Source organism: Anabrus simplex, chromosome 1 (assembly GCF_040414725.1).
Source record: "Anabrus simplex isolate iqAnaSimp1 chromosome 1, ASM4041472v1, whole genome shotgun sequence".
NCBI classification, from domain to species: Eukaryota; Metazoa; Arthropoda; class Insecta; order Orthoptera; family Tettigoniidae; genus Anabrus; species Anabrus simplex.
The window spans coordinates 1,317,077,367-1,317,093,862 of NC_090265.1; the positions used below are offsets into that span (position 1 = coordinate 1,317,077,367).

At 39.0% G+C, this 16,496-nt stretch overlaps 1 protein-coding gene across 15 annotated transcripts in view; it reads left to right on the top strand.

Moving 5' to 3' along the window:
- Positions 1 to 16,496, top strand: part of Syp (Syncrip) — a 212,600-nt gene that overhangs the window by 55,050 nt on the left and 141,054 nt on the right. For 14 of the 15 annotated variants that reach the window (XR_010858626.2, XR_010858627.2, XR_010858628.2 and 11 more), the window contains exons 4-7: positions 9,644 to 9,751; positions 9,838 to 10,014; positions 10,854 to 10,989; positions 12,122 to 12,327. Coding sequence is in view for 11 of the 15 variants with exons in the window: in XM_067137730.2 (XP_066993831.1) it covers positions 9,644 to 9,751; positions 9,838 to 10,014; positions 10,854 to 10,989; positions 12,122 to 12,327 (627 nt within the window). In the remaining 4 variants the exon portion in view is untranslated. Of the gene's footprint in view, positions 1 to 9,643; positions 9,752 to 9,837; positions 10,015 to 10,853; positions 10,990 to 11,475; positions 11,612 to 12,121; positions 12,328 to 16,496 lie in introns of all 15 variants that reach the window. The other variant, XM_067137729.2, reaches the window with a different exon arrangement.

Here is a 16,496-nt window from a genome sequence, read left to right on the forward strand (position 1 = left end):
CATTTCTCTATTCACTGAGTCATAAGTTTGTTGGTTCAAACCTCCACCCCCTGCTGGTGATACTCGACACTGGGTTAGGCTGTATTTGTCACATTCTCATGTTGTCTGAATCCCCCTGAACCAACAATCACGCGATTCAGGAAGTGGAGCGGTGACTGTGTACATCAGCTTTTTTTCCTCTGAGCAAGTGTGTTCCCATTCTGTATCTATTTTACTGGAATGTGCCTGTTTGATTGCTGCATTGATCTATATGCAATTGGTTATGTCATTGAAAAGGTTGTCTCCTCCTAGCATATGTAAAAAATAATGTATTTCTATTTCGAAATTATGGACAGCTTCAGCATCATCCATGTCAGTGGCGTATGCTGCAATTAAGACGTCTTATCACTAGACTTAGGTTACCCATTTTCGATAGTTGGTTTAGTGTATGTCAAGCCTTAAGGGTTATGAGCTGCAGCTAATAGCCATCGGAGTAGCCTGCTGTGTTAACCCGTTAACGCCGTGCGTGTCCGTATGATCCCGGCCTGCATTCCTTCATTTAGATTGCTCTCAGTGCTTTGTATAGCGCTGGAATTGATTGCTGACTGTGTAGATCAATTCAAGAAGCATGTGGCAACTGTGTGCGAGCATATTATTACGTGATACATATCAACTCATTGTTTCGGTGCACTTTCGTTTCATGTCATTGTCACAGCATCTGAATCATGATGGCCCGCTTCAAGTAAGTTTGATATTTCACATATATTTATGTTTAGATTACACAACTAATATGCTTAACAACTTTGGGAGTGATCTGTGTTCACATTATGATGCAGTTAATTTACATTTAACAGTAAATATTACTCCCGTAGGCACTTAAAACATTGTGTGATCGTATGATCACGCTAGGCGCTTGTGTTACCTATTCACCCTGTGCGTGTATTTGATCTTGGACGTTATGCTACCTGTTACTATTACTGTTATACATCAATTTTCATTGAACAACTTCATTCAATTTACGGTCATCTATTCTACATTTAAATAAATTGCGACTTGTTAACATATATGCAGCTACAAAAACGTGTTTCCCTTTTTACAGGGACATTACTTTCCAAGAAGTATTAGATGTTCTTGAATCGGACGAACCAATTGGAGAGGTTAACAGCATTTTTATTGAACCTCCGCAAGCTAATATTCACTCCGACGAAGATTCAGGAGATGAAGATGTTGGTGGTTTGGGTGATAACCTCACAGGTCGCTAGCTTTCAAGTAAGGCAGAAATTGTACTCCCTGGCAACGATCGTATAGGAGGCGCAGACGATGATCCCGTTTCAGCAGGAACAGATAGGATGGTCCAGAATGTGTCGTACTACAGAGTAGGCATACGTGGAATGAAATGGTGGTGGTCGCTATTCACATGGCTCCTGGACGTATCCATTCACAATTCATGGTTACTGCTAAGGAGGTCTGGATGTGATTTGTCACATCTAGAATTTCGTCCCCACATTGTGCAAACATATCTACATAAGTTCAAAATAACGCCAGTAGGTAGAGGCCGCCCTATCACCTCGAGATACAGTATCCAGCAGAGTAGTGTCACTGACTATGTATGGCTTGACGGGATTGGGCACCTCGTGGCGCCGTGCAATCGAAGACGCTGTGCAGGAATGGAATGCTCCAGTAATGTTCGCACCGAGTGCACAAAATGTAATGTTGGACTCTGTGTTCCATGCTTTGTCCTATTTCATACAGTGTGAAGCATACAGTTCTTATATTTGTTCCTATTCGGTAATTTCTGTGAATTAGATAACTTGAAAGTTATATATTACGAATATCTTGAGACTTTTATTGCTTTATTTATGTATGTGCATATTGTAATTAATGTATATTCTTCATAAATTATCATCTTTAGTTATTTTAGTGTATTTTGTTCATAATTTATCAATATCAATACATAAAATCTATAAATACTAATGAAATGCTAACACATCCGCCTAGCGTGATCATATGAACACGCCACCTAATGACGAAACCGTGAAAAGTATTAGCTTAATATTTTGTAGTTATGTTATACTATGGACCTGAAGTGATTTAGACGAATTTCAAAGAAAACGGACGAAAAATAATAATTTCGTCGTTAAAGGGTTAAGGATCGTTCACAAGCCCTAGCCTCTGCTACTGCCAGTACTCAACACCTGATCAATGTAGATAGTAGCTAAAGAATCAGCCTCCTCGTACTCTTAATTCCCCTAGTTCGGGGACTGGGTGCTTATGATGTTTTCACCATTCATTTCATCAGGTCACCGTCAAGCCTTTCCAGAGGCTATGCATTATTATTATTATTATTATTATTATTATTATTATTATTATTATTATTTCTTAATCTGTTTGTCTTCCAGGTTGGTTTTTCCCTCGGACTCAGCGAGAGATCCCACCTCTACACTCAAGTGTCCTGGAACGTGAGACTTTCGGTCGGGGGATACAACTGGGAGGGAAGATCGGAAGGGATGGACAAGGAAGAGGGAGGAAGCGGCCGTGGCCTTAAGTTATTTACCAACCCGGCATTTGTCTGGAGAAGTGGGAAACCATGGAAAACCACTTCGAGGATGGCTGGGGTAGGAATCAAACCCTCCTCTACTTAGTTGGCCTCCCGAGGCTGAGTGGACCCCGTTCCAGTCTTCGTACCACTTTTCAAATTTCGTTGCGGAGTTGGGATTCAAACCCGGGTCTCCAGGGGTGGCACCTAAACACACTAACCACTACACCAAAGAGGCGGACATTATTATTATTATTATTATTATTATTATTATCTCATTTGAAACAATAAGCATGGCCAACAATAAAGTTTGTGTTCGTATGAGCCACATAACCACAAATACTTGTCATACTTAAGTTGAAATACCCTTTGTATGGATTCTTGTTTTTCTCCTCCTGTTCACAATGTAACTGAATAAGAGGTGGGGTAGGCTTACCATTTTTAATTATCAGCAATTTATCTTCATATTTCAGTTGCGAGAATGGTTTATCCAACAACTTACACACGGTTCAGCCATTTCACAAAAGTAACATCACAAAGGCAGTCACGTAAAACTCTATAACTTCAGATAAACTAAAATTGTTCTAAGATCAACTGAAATATTCCAATAATTTCCAACTATAAGATACCAATAAGATGTCCTGCACATGCAAAAACAAACTCGTGATACTGTAGCACATGGGTGAATCCCATCAATTCGGACACTTCTGGAGAACTTCGAGTCTTTGGGCCTTTTCTTTCCACCGCTGTCTCTCTTGTTAGTGGCGGCGATATGATGGACTGAAGCCTAGCAAAATTCAAGGTTAGCATCGCACCGTTCCGACATTCACCAGCAAGTCTCCGCATTGCCATCAGATCCAATTTCTCAATATCTGTTTTCATTTATATCACTGTTATCACTAAAATTATCTTCGATATGTTATTTACTCAGTAAAAATTCATGTCCACCCCTAATCAATGATTCTGTAATTTTTTTCACCTATATTCAGCTCGATTTCAGTATCTGCAGTATTCAATCCCGTCATTTTTACGAACGAAATAGCTGACCTGTGCTCGCGGAAGTTCAAGACCGTTGCCTAGAAAACTTCAAGACAGATTATCGCTCTTCCTTTATTTCCTAAGCCTTGCCGACCCATCGCTTAAGATGGAACGACGTGGTATATCTCTTGTAGTTTGTATTGCGTGTTCATCAATGCCTTATAAATAATTCACAGCCCAAAAATACAAACGTTTTGCATATATCGCACACGTGTGCAGATAATGCAGTTGGGCACTAAGGACCGGAAGGCAGAGTGAACAGTCAGGCCCTAAGGACGGAAAAGGGTTAATCCAAAGATAGGTGAGACTGTTAAAGTCAATCATTTGAGACGTGGTAGGAAGGCACGGTCTAGGTGTGAGAAATGAGCATGGTGAGTGTCTACTGGAGTTCTGTGTTGGCAATAACCTGTCTATCTGTAATACCCTCTTCCAACATCACCCACGGGGTCGATACACAGGGATTTCTCCTGGCGACAGGGTTCGTTATCAGGTTGATTTAATTTGGCGAGGCAACGATGACTGACTTCTGTACTGGATTGCAAGACCTATCCTGAAGTAGAATAAGGTCAAATCTCCAGCAAGTACAGGAGGAAGGATCAGCCTCCCAAACATGGGACAACCTCAAGACAATCATTAACTCTTCTCTCCCTGAACCATTTACTAAGTCTCCCCAAGCTAAGCACCCTTGGATAACGAACACCACTCTACTGCTGATAGAAGAGAGGAGCATACTGAAGAAACATGGCATACAAACCAAGCAAGACAAAGAAGCATACAGTGAACATTGGCGTGAAATACAGTGCAATTGCAGAACTGACAAGACATGGTATCTCACCGGTATTTGCTCAATCGAACACATGATCTTTTAAAAAAATTCAACAGCATTACCTGTGTGTTCAAACCACGCACATGGGTGATTGAAGCTGAAGATGGCAACTTTATTACTGATAAGAACAAAGCAATAGAGAGGTGGAAACAATACTGTGAAATGCTGTATTGCAAAGGAAATACTTCTGCCGAATAGGAAATTTCTGAGGTATAACGAAGAACCTGATATTTTATTCACTGAAATTGCGAATGCTGTCAGTCATTTGAACTTGGATGGTACTGCGGGAGAAATGCTGAGTGTGATGGGGAGGAGGGCATGCGTGTTTTACATTCTGAATGTAATATGGTGTGGAAAACAAGTGAATGGCCCAAGGACTGGACAACATCAATACTAATCCCTCTTCACAAAAAGGGGTCTACAAGGGATTGTTCCAATTCTCTTCCTATTGTATTAATATCCCATGCAAGCAAAGTTCTGCTCTACATTATAAATCAATGCCTAAAACCATTCCTGCAAACTCAGATATCCACGGAAAAGGCAGGCTTTGTTGCAGGTAAAGGAACACAAGAGTCTATCCTGAACTTGAGACAGGTAATTAAGAAATGTCATGAGTTTTGTGTCCCTGCCTTTATTTGCTTCCTGGACTACAAAAAATGCCTTTTATTGTGTTATGTGGGACAAGTTGTGGCAGGTGCTAAAGGAATTTGTGGTTCCACTGCATTTAATATCGTTATTGAAAGGCCTGTATAAAAACCACGCAGCAACTATAAAGGTGGATGGTGACTCAGGCATTTTCAATGGGACAAATGGAGTAAGGCAAGGTTGTATCCAGAGTGTGTCATCAAAAGAGCTCTCAATGGCTGGAATGATGGAATCTCGATTGGTGGCAGAAAAATTCACAACCTTGCTTTGCAGATGACACTTCCCTCAACGCTGGAAGTGAAGAGGAACTTTCTGACCTGCTTACCAGGGTGAGGAACCCTAGTCTTCAGTATGGTCTAGAGATATACATAAAAAAGACCAAAGTAATGGTAGTTGATCGGCAAGGTCAAATCCAACTTGCAGGATGCATAAAGGATCTGGATGTAGTAAAGGATTTTGTATACGGGAAGCTGTGATAAAGAGGTAAAAAGACGTATTGTTTCAAGTTGTGCTGCAATGGTTAAACTTACTAAGATCCGACAGAACTGGGCAATACCAAAAGCTACTATGATGCGCTTTGTAGAATCACTAGTGTTCTCCGTCTTTTTGTACGGCTGTGAGACCTTGTCATTATCCTCATGGTTATTCCGTATTTAATCATATTATTCACAGGAATTTCAATAAGAATGGACTGTGAATGCTAAAGACAATAAACACATTGATGCCTTTGAGATGTGGTGTTGGCGGAGAACGTTACGTGTACCTTGGACAGAAAGAAGAACTAATGTTTCCATTCTGGATGAACTCTTGAGTCAAGAAATGTCCATCTTCCCGTGTGAGTGAGTGTTACCTCCATGAGTCAAGAAATGTCTATCTTCCCGTGGTAGTGAGTGTTGCCTCCAGTTCCTTGGCCACATTTTTAGACGAGACAGAGACAACTTGGAAAAGATCGTTTTACAAGGCAAAATTGGAGGCAGTAGACCGTGCGGAAGAACAGCAAGTACAGTAAAACCTCCTTAATACGAAGTCATTGGGGCTCAAAAATTGAACTTCGAATTAACCGCCAGTGCGTAATTCAGAAGTGCCAACCCTTGCCGCGTTACAGAATATTCTTTGTAGAATGGAAAGGCGAATGTGGGATGATAGGTTACCTAAGAGAATAATGGACTCTGTTATAGAGGGTCAGAGAAGTAGAGGGAGACGAAGACGACGATGGTTAGACTCCGTTTCTAACGATTTAAAGATAAGAGGTATAGAACTAAATGAGGCCACAACACTAGTTGCAAATCGAGGATTGTGGCGACGTTTAGTAAATTCTCAGAGGCTTGCAGACTGAATCCTGAAAGGCATAAGTCTATAATGATAATGTATGTATGAATAGAAACGTGCCGTCTATTAGCGTAAATGAAACCAGTAGACTGCTCTGTCTTCTTGAGGATACAATATTCACTAAAACTGCTAAAACAATGGTAATAAATATGAGCTGAGCTATGTTGATTTTAGTTTCTTGTAGGGGTGTGAGTATTTTGTTCTAACTGCCAATGAATTTCAACAGCTTTCATGTCTTTTGCATTTAGAAAATGAATCGCAGCGCTACTTCACTCTCGGCGTGACTGTTGTCAGGGGCATTTTCAATATGCACAAACAAACATTAATACAGGTGAATGCTTGTGTAGTGACGTCTTTGGCTAGCTTGCAGATGTATGTACTGGCGTGCTTGCTCTGAATGATGACCAAAGCACTGCAGCGGCCATATTTAAAAACATGCTTCGTAGTTTGTTTCCCGAATCTTTTGCTTTCCTGTGCCTTCCATATCTTTTTTATGTATATGTTATGGTATGCCTTTTGAATATCCAAGGCGGCCATCATTAGATCTTTACTTATTCATAAAGCTGTTTTTGTAGCTGTCTAATGGCAAATCTGAGATCATGTGGACCTTCCTGGTCTAAAGCCCGCAGCTTCGTGCTTTAGCTTAAATCCATCTGTCCAGGGTCGTTTTCAAAAATCTCTGCACTATGATTCATTAATGAGATATCCCAGTCCCTGATAGTTTTTACACTCCCTTAAACTTTTTTTTTTTGAAGACTTTGTAGAATTATTTCCTCCTTCCAGTCTTTTCCATTTATCTCTCATAACCTGATAAAGGTACTGTTTCCTCACTTGTCCAGCTGCTCTCACCATCTACTCACCCTCCTCATTGAACTGGTGCCTTACATCTTCTTAAATGCCACTTGCATTTCCTCCCATGTTAAGTCCATATATATAGTAAGCTGTCTCTCTAATGTAATTTTCAAATTATGATTTGCACGTAGATGGGGAATCCTAATGAAAGTTTTTCGGCAAGTGTCCCTGTGGGTTTGCGGTAACAGTGGTGGAGACAGTATGCTTCTGTATTACTCTCCACATTTCGGAGCTTGGACAACTGATTGTTTTGATGTAGAGTGGAATCTTGATATGATACAGGGTGGGGCAGAGAAATATTTTGTTGTAGAGGGAGTTATTGTTATATTAAGGATTTAGCCATAATTCCTTTTCATTTTATGGTTGAACTACATCAATTACCTCACAATCCAGATCATTTAATTCCATCAAAGGCAAGATTTGAAAGTACAAAGAATACACAAAAATTAAAACTAGAATAGCTATCTCATTTTCAGTTGGCAACACCGTATTGTACACTGTTCTTTGCTGTATTAACTCATTTTTTATCTAAACTCATTCTTTATAATAGCGAACAACATCAATATTCACGGCATTATATAGTTGTTAGCACAGCTCAACATTATTGCAAAAATCACAAATTACAATCAATCTCATATTCTTACAGGCGGGGTAACACAGAAAGATTATTTGCACTGAGTTAGCTATGATTCTCTGGTACATAGCCAAAACTCTTCTGAAAAATTTGCATGATCTTTCTAAGTCACAATAACTCCTGCAGGAAATAATGATGGTTCACTCAGATTTCTGCTCTTCAAATAATGGCTACATATTTTTCTAACTTTTTCGGTTTATATTATCTTGGTATTGTGGGGAGAAAACATCAGCAGATTCTGAAAAATCAGTTGATATAGAATGATTTATTTGTATCAAGAGATTAAATCAAGATTAATTTTGCATTAAATTAATAGTATTAATGTTGGGACCAGAGTATTTTATATCGTTATAGTGGTGATTATCATTGTATTGATAATCGTTGTACAGAGCACATTTCAAATTTGAGGGGGGGAGGGAGACTTTCATTTTTATTGTTTTGTGATTTTTATATGAATGTTCTTCCACACACTCGCTGGGAAAAAAAGTGAAACACTGTGTATTTCAGACAACCTTTAATGTTGGTCTGCTTCAAACCTTGTATACATGTAATATTATGACATGATAAAATGGTGATGTATCCTAAGTTAAGCCCATTTGAGAAGTTTCAGCACAGTAACTCAGATACCTTATTCATGCCAATCGAAACCCCCAATATTGCAATTTCCTGCCTCTAGACAAGAATAACCACAAACCGCTGTCCTAAGGTATATTGCTGTTTTCATCCCCAATGTTTTTTATGGTCATTACGGCCTGTCTGTGATGCTCTCGCGTCTAACGCTGGTCGTTATGGTTCTGTCTGCTGTATACACAGCAAGGGCCTCGGCGTTAGCAGTGGATGTGTGCAGTATACACTTTGTGGCCGATGTTACAGGCATGTCTTGTAGTCTGTACAGAACTGTTAAAAAGTCTCCCATCAGGAGGCACGGTTCTTGTATGAGAAGCACCACTGATTATGATGCCTGCTTTCCTAGTGTAATCGACACATAACAGCTGTACATGCCAGAAACCATTTCCAACAAATAGACAGTAAGGAGGGAATTCTATGAAGTAGATTTACAGTCCAAAAAGCCTGCCATTGGACCTTGGTTTATATGTGAGCACTGTGCCTCATGGATGCAAATTCACCAATGCCCACAGAAATTGGACTGTGGAACTCGTTCATGGATGAATCCAGATGGAAGAGAGTTTGGAGTAGGCCCAGGGAACATTAATCTACCTGCAGGTTATCTGCTTGGACACAGTTCAGTGCTGTCGTGGTTCGGGTTGGGATTATCACTGATGCATGCACGGATCTTGTGTTATAGTCTAGAATGGGAGTCTTGACAGCTCATCGATATTTGGGAGATTTTATTGGGTCGTGTGGGTTTTGCGCCTGTCATCGGCAAGAACTTTTATCATGATGCATGACAACGTTCACCCACATGTTGCTGTGTGTGCGCGTGAGTACCTCGATGATGTCTGGGTTGTGCACGTGTGTGGCCTGCTTGTAGTTCCAACATAAACTCGATAGAGCATGTCTGGGAGATGTGCAAGGAGTCGTTTCCCTGACACAGTGGCTCAGTTTCTCGCTACACTCCAGAATGGGAGCTGATATCACAAGAGAACATTCGAGAAACACTGCCATATTTTGTCAGAATATCTGAATTTTACAAGGTTTCAGTTGGATTAAAATTAAATTTTGTATGGAGTAGTTGGTGTTTCACTTTTTCTGCTAGACGGTGTATTTCATTTTTTTTTTATTTTTTTATTGTTGCCTATAACGTGTTCATAGGTATGGTGCTTAATTTTTGCTTATCTTATAGTCCATACTGGAGCGCACTGGTTACACGCTGGACGTGACAACAGGCCAAAGAAAGTATGGAGGGCCACCGCCGGACTGGGATGGTCCCACTCCTGGTACTGGGTGTGAGGTAAGATACGATAGTCTTTCATGTTGGAATAGGCATTAGAACAGCTTGAAGTGTTTATTTCTGTAACTTCGTAATAATTATTACAGGTATTTTGTGGAAAGATTCCCAAAGATATGTATGAGGATGAACTCATACCCCTTTTTGAAAAATGTGGTACTATTTGGGATCTCCGACTAATGATGGACCCTATGACTGGCCTAAATAGGGGCTACGCATTTATTACCTTTACAACTAGAGAGGCCGCTCAAATAGCAGTGAGAGAGGTAAATATTGTTTTTAGATGTTTTTAATTTGTGTAATGAATGTTGTCTTAGTTTTATATTCACTGAAATATTGATGGTATTTGGTCTGTAATCATTTCTGTGGTGCCAAACTCACTTGACTGGTCTCTGAAATAAGATTCTAATTGGACATGATTATAGTGTATTAAAATGACTTCACTATTATTGCCAGGATTTTGGTATTCCTTGGTTAATATATTACAAAGGCATGTATATTTCCTGTGGCAATCATGGAATTATTTTATGTAGATTTTGAAACGCTTTTAGCTGCAGAGCTCAGTGAGTTTGAACCCAGTCAGCCAGAGTGAAGTGATGGAGTGTGATCCACTTAATATAAATTAGTTGTATTATTTTGCTAGGATTATAGGATGATTTGCTTCCAGGTCTCCTCTTTGCTCTGTTGGCAAAATTGGGACTGGAGAGAAAGTAGGAACTTTTCTTAAATTCAAACTCATGTTATGGCTCTGTCGCAGAAGCAGATGGGGTTTCTTTGGTATTTCATAAATTTTTCAGTGCTGGAATGCGTATATTGTAGCATTAGTGTGTTAGTGCAATTTTTACAAGTAGCTTTGTCTTGAAAATTTTGGTTTAGCCTTGCAGACTAGGTGTAAGCAAATTTGTTCCTGGATACATATCATATTGGTTATTTCCAAAATTTTCATCGAGCGACAAGCATGCCTCTTTCAGTAGTATGTTGATACAAAATTGTCCACTTTTGATCTCTTTTTCCCTCCTAAATTTACTATTCGTCTTTTTTGAAATGTTGATGTGGCTCACTCACCCAAATTTGGCATGTGTGTGTTTTTCTCTTCATCCCACAGCTCGATAATCATGAAATCAAACCCGGCAAGAGCCTGAAAGTTAACATTAGCGTACCCAATCTGCGACTTTTTGTGGGCAACATTCCAAAGTCTAAAGGCAAAGAGGAGATACTGGACGAGTTTGGTAAATTAACAGGTAATGTGTTATGGAAGAGAGAGTATGTTTAGTAGCTTAGAGTGAAAAGTTAAAGAATTATATGTGGGTTTCTCAGTGCATCTCTGCCTTTCAGTATGTTAGTTTGTTACCCCCTTATTCAAGAGCAGTTTTTACCCCACTTTGGTCAATTTGTGAGCTTCCTTCTGACTCCCTTTTTATGGTATTCCTTTTGAGCAGTATTGTATATATATTTCACCTACATTTTTTAACCTTCCTATGTGTCCATTACAAATACACTTAACATACCTCTTGTCATTAAATTAATAGCTCAACTAAACTTGTGGTAAGGAGTGGTTCTGAATATGGGGATATTTTGGCTTACTAACGTTCAGACAGGCAGGGCTATCCATCCGTCCTCCCATTCCCACCCTCACTGGCAGCATTATAGACCAGCCAATAAGCAGGCATATCATAATCCTCCATACAAGCTTAATTGGCTATCTTCCTTCCACATTGTTCTTGCAGCTCAATGATTATGAAATTCGGAAGGGCAAAAAGATTGGCGTAACCGTATCTTATAACAATCATCGCTTATTTGTGGGAAATATACCCAAGACTCGAGATCGAGATGAATTGTTTGAAGAATTTTCGAAACATGCACGTAAGTTGAGACTCTCCCTTACGTCCATAATTTCACATGCCTTTTTGAAAGGAGATAATAAATTAATAACAGAAGGAATATTGGCTGGAAAGAATGTAATTGCTATTTTTTTACTTTATAATGTAATGCAATTTAACCTCGCCAATTCATAGTATAGTAGAGCAAAGGGGGTGGGAATGTTGGAAGGGTGTTGGGGAAAGCATATCAAAGTCTATAAAATAGATCAAAATGATTGTCTACTGAAACTCAGGTCAAGAAAAAGTATTTAGCTTTACTATGTGTATTACTTGAGTTCTGTATGTTCTGCATGAATTAAATTTGTCTTGTAGATTATGTTGTAATTAAGGTCATAAAATTTATAATTATTCGTAGATGTGGACTTTGATTTGTTCTTTCCAATGCTCAAATGAACCCATTATGCTTTTTCACTCAGTTCTTACTTTGAAATGTATTATAATACAATTTGGCCCTAATTCCTCTCTTTAATTAGAATTTTGTTAATTTTCTTAGCTGGCCTGACTGAAGTAATCATCTACAGTTCACCAGATGACAAAAAGAAGAATAGAGGGTTTTGTTTTCTAGAATATGAATCGCATAAGGCTGCATCACTTGCAAAGAGACGCCTTGGTACTGGAAGAATTAAAGTGTGGGGCTGTGATATAATAGTTGATTGGGCAGATCCCCAAGAAGAACCTGATGAAGCCACTATGTCGAAGGTGAGTATTGCCTTGAGGAAACTAAATTCAGATCTGCTGAGGGAAGTACTAAGTAATATTTCAAAACATCTAAGATTCTGTCCAGTCTTTGCGATTAGCATTTGTAAAATTAAATTTTTTTAAAAAAAATTAGGTTCCCATTGTCAATTTAATCGAGTGGGGAATGAGGGGAAATGGTCTACAATTTTTGAGTTCATTCTGCATGATATTGATAATCTCTGCCCTTCTGTTTATATTTATCACATTGATAATGATGAGAAGACTACAGTATTAGTCTTGAACAAACTTCTTGTGTGCCCAATTATTAAAGAAATGCTATTGTTTATTGCTGATGTAATGGCATAATGTTGCTCATGAGTGGAGGTATCACCGGGCGAGTTGGCCATGCAGTTAGGGGCGCGCAGCTGTGGGCTTGCATCCGGGAGATAGTGGGCTCGTATCCCACTGTCGGCAGCCCTGAAGATGCTTTTCCGTGGCGTCCCATTTTCACAGCAGGCAAATGGGGCGGGCTGTACTTTAAATAAGGCCACGGACGCTTCCTTCCAACTCCTAGGCCTTTCCTATCCCATCGTCGCCATAAGATCTGTGTCGGTGCGACGTAAAGCCACTAGCAAAATAAAAATATGCACATCCGACCGCTGCAGCAGAAGAGAACCACCGTTTAGTGACGAATGTTATTAATCTTCGAAAATTCCTATATTAATCTCAGCAGTATCCTTCGGTTACAATGAGAAACCTTTTACTTATTCATCCGTTGTTACGGGCAAATTCGAGCGCATTCATTTGTATCCGCTATTAATATTCAAACACAGTACGAAATACAGTATATGACTCTACTTCAGCGTTTATATATTGAATGCGATCAATTATCTTCCGTATCGATTCCTCGCTACGTGCGAGCGAGTCAATCCTGAGTAGGCCTGAGGTCTCCTCACAACTCCGAGTTCCGAGCCTCGGACTCGTGTAAACAATCATCGGGATATGTCTTCGCAGTAAGTGCAGTGCCAGCAGCTGTTAACTCCTTAGAAATAGAAGCTGAACCAAACTATTGCTCAATTTGAATATTACGTACTGAAATAAAATAATGTTATACTTCTCCTTTTCAAGGTACAGCGGTATGCATAACTAATTTCAGAAGTTAGGTTATGTACTTTCGCGTCTTGTTTAATTTCAGAAAGGCTGTTCTTGTGTAAATGTAATCGTTATACTACAGGGAGCTTGAAATATGTTTTCATAATACACCTAGGTTAGGTGATGCCATTGGAAATAAGAAAATGTTAGTCACAATCCTCTGGATTGATGTTATTACAATTCTGAAGATGAAAATGCAATATGCATGTACAGACTATTGGAATTAGAAAATACGTGCTATTGAGTAAGTAGGTGTTTGGTGAACTTCCATGAAAATGTTTAATCAAACCATTTGGTGTTTCATACCAATTTTAATACGTTTTTGTGCAAATTTGGTAGCTTTCCCAACTTTCATGGAAAATCATGCATAAGGTTATAACAACCCCCTTAAACTGAAGCTGTTTTGCATTCACCAACAAAAATTTGTCAAAATGAAGCACAAACTGTAACTACAGTACAATGTGTATGGTAGATATCCCCTTGTTTTATTGCTGTCACTGCGTAAATAATATATTTTCGTACAATTTATGGTAAACAGGCGAAGATTTCGGGAAAAGGTGTGCTTCTTACTGAAACCCCGATTTCAGATAAACCCCCTTTTAAGGTTAAAAAAATCAGGGCACTCTAAAAACGTTAAATAGGCCTTATAGCGTGTTACGTGTTATAGCAAGAATTCATAACGGCAAAAAATTTACTCGCTATAGCGGATTGTCATAAAATCTGGTTTTTCATAAAAATCTGGGAAAACCCCACAAACTACAATTAGTATGTAACGACCATCCATTTGTTCAAAACTTGTTTTTTCTCTGATTTCCATACTACGGCTTACTCATAAGTTATTTTTCTAACTCCGAGAAAACTTGAAGATTGATGTTCAATTGGAGACATGCTCGCAAAAGCGGTCTAACCCTCACTTTGCTTGAAAGGTGAAAATTTAAGTTTTGTAAATGAAACAAAAAAATACATACTGCATTAACCCTTTGTTGCCTGACGGTACTTTAAAGTACCATCTCATATTTCATGGCTTTGGAATTATTCAGTAAATCCTACCCTTGTATTTTCCTCATGGTACTTTCATGTAACTAATTCTTGAAACAATGATATTTCATTTTTGAGGTTGGTATTGATGAAAAACGCGGGAGATCGTTTTATTCTTAGGAGTGTAGTCATAGTGTTACCACTGTAAACAAATGATATTTTGATTGATTATTTCTTAGCTCCTATTGTTACATTCGACCTGCAAGTGATCTTAGTACATGTAAGTGTGCTTCTGTAATGCAATAAAATACTCAAATTGATGAAATTTGCAATTGGTGTGGATATATAGCTAGTAAATGGTGAGGTACTTAGAAGTAACGTCAGGCCATATAGAAGGTCTCATGTTAGTCATATCCAAAACCGAAAGTAATGCTTTCCTTCGATGGACATTAGTGTTTTTCTATGGAAAGACAGTAAAGGTGCTTAGCATCTAATTTCCTTGGAACAGAAGCCACAACTGTTTCTAGGAAACAGAAGGATGGAAGTAATGTTACTGTTGATTGCCCGGTTGTTGTGCAAGACTACAATGTACACATGGGCGGAGTGAACCATGCTGACAGACTTCGAGGCGTATATGGTTTAGACCGTCGATCCAAAAATGGTGGCATAGATTATTTTGGGGAATGATTGAGATAGCATTTGTCAATGCCTACATCATATACTGTAATCACCGGGCGAGTTGGCCGTGCGCGTAGAGGCGCGCGGCTGTGAGCTTGCATCCGGGAGATAGTAGGTTCGAATCCCACTATCGGCAGCCCTGAAGATGGTTTTCCGTAGTTTCCCATTTTCACACCAGGCAAATGCTGGGGCTGTACCTTAATTAATGTCACGGCCGCTTCCTTCCAACTCCCAGGCCTTTCCTATCCCATCGTCACCATAAGACCTATCTGTGTCGGTGCGACGTAAAGCCCCTAGCAAAAAAAAAAATTTGATATACTGTAATCTGCATCAAAAAGTCCCTCTAATGGCATTGCGGCGTAATGTGGCCCTAGGACTGATGAACCAGAAAGAAATTCCTCTTTCAGGAAAACTTTCACGTGATATGAGGTCACCAAAGTCACCAGAGCAAACTTGTCTACCAAAAAGGAGGAAAACAGAATATTCTGTGCCCAGTGATGTCAGACTAAGTGACCGTGGAAATCATTTTGTTGTTTTTGTAAAAAACCGTGGTCGATACCGCATTGAAAGTTTACTACATGTAGTGTTTTTCTTTGCTGCAATGAAAAAAAGAACTTCTTTGCAGAGTACCATAATGTGTCAGCTGTATAGGATGTATGCAAGATGCTCTACATATGAACAATAATATTAGGAAACTTCACTCTTATTACACATATTTGCTTTAAATTTTGCTTTTACATTTTTGTAATAGTTTTAGGTATGAAAAACGTTCTACTAATATTTTGAGACAATAAATGTGATATTATTCCAAAATGTGAACATTCTTATCTACCCAAATATGAAGCCTTCTATGTGCCTGACAGTACTTAAAAGTACCAGGCCCCAAAAACATACCAAAAATTAAAATTATGATCTGAAAGTATTAGCATTTACTATTTGAACATATTCCATTAGAACAAGGTGAAAGAATCAAGTATACTTATTGTTTCTCCCTATTCAGGCAACAAAGGATTAATTTTACCTAGTGTATTGCACATCTAATCAAAGTATACATTCAGGAAAATCTTTTCATAGCGATTTTAAGTTGTTTTATTGCAGACTAGCGGTGCAGTAGCTAAATGAACTTGTGGGAAGTCATACTCAATGTACATGTGATAGTTTTATAACATACCTACCTGACTTTGTGATAAATGGAAAGGAAATACAAATACTGTATTTACTAGTGTATTGGACTCCCTCGCGTATTAGATTCCCCTGGCTTTTCAAGACAAAGTTAAATGAAAAAATAAATCTTGCCTATAAGACCCCCCCCCCCCCCCCCCCTATAACGTAAATCATCTGAGAACGATGATGATTCCGCTTCGAAGCGGGTACAACTCTTA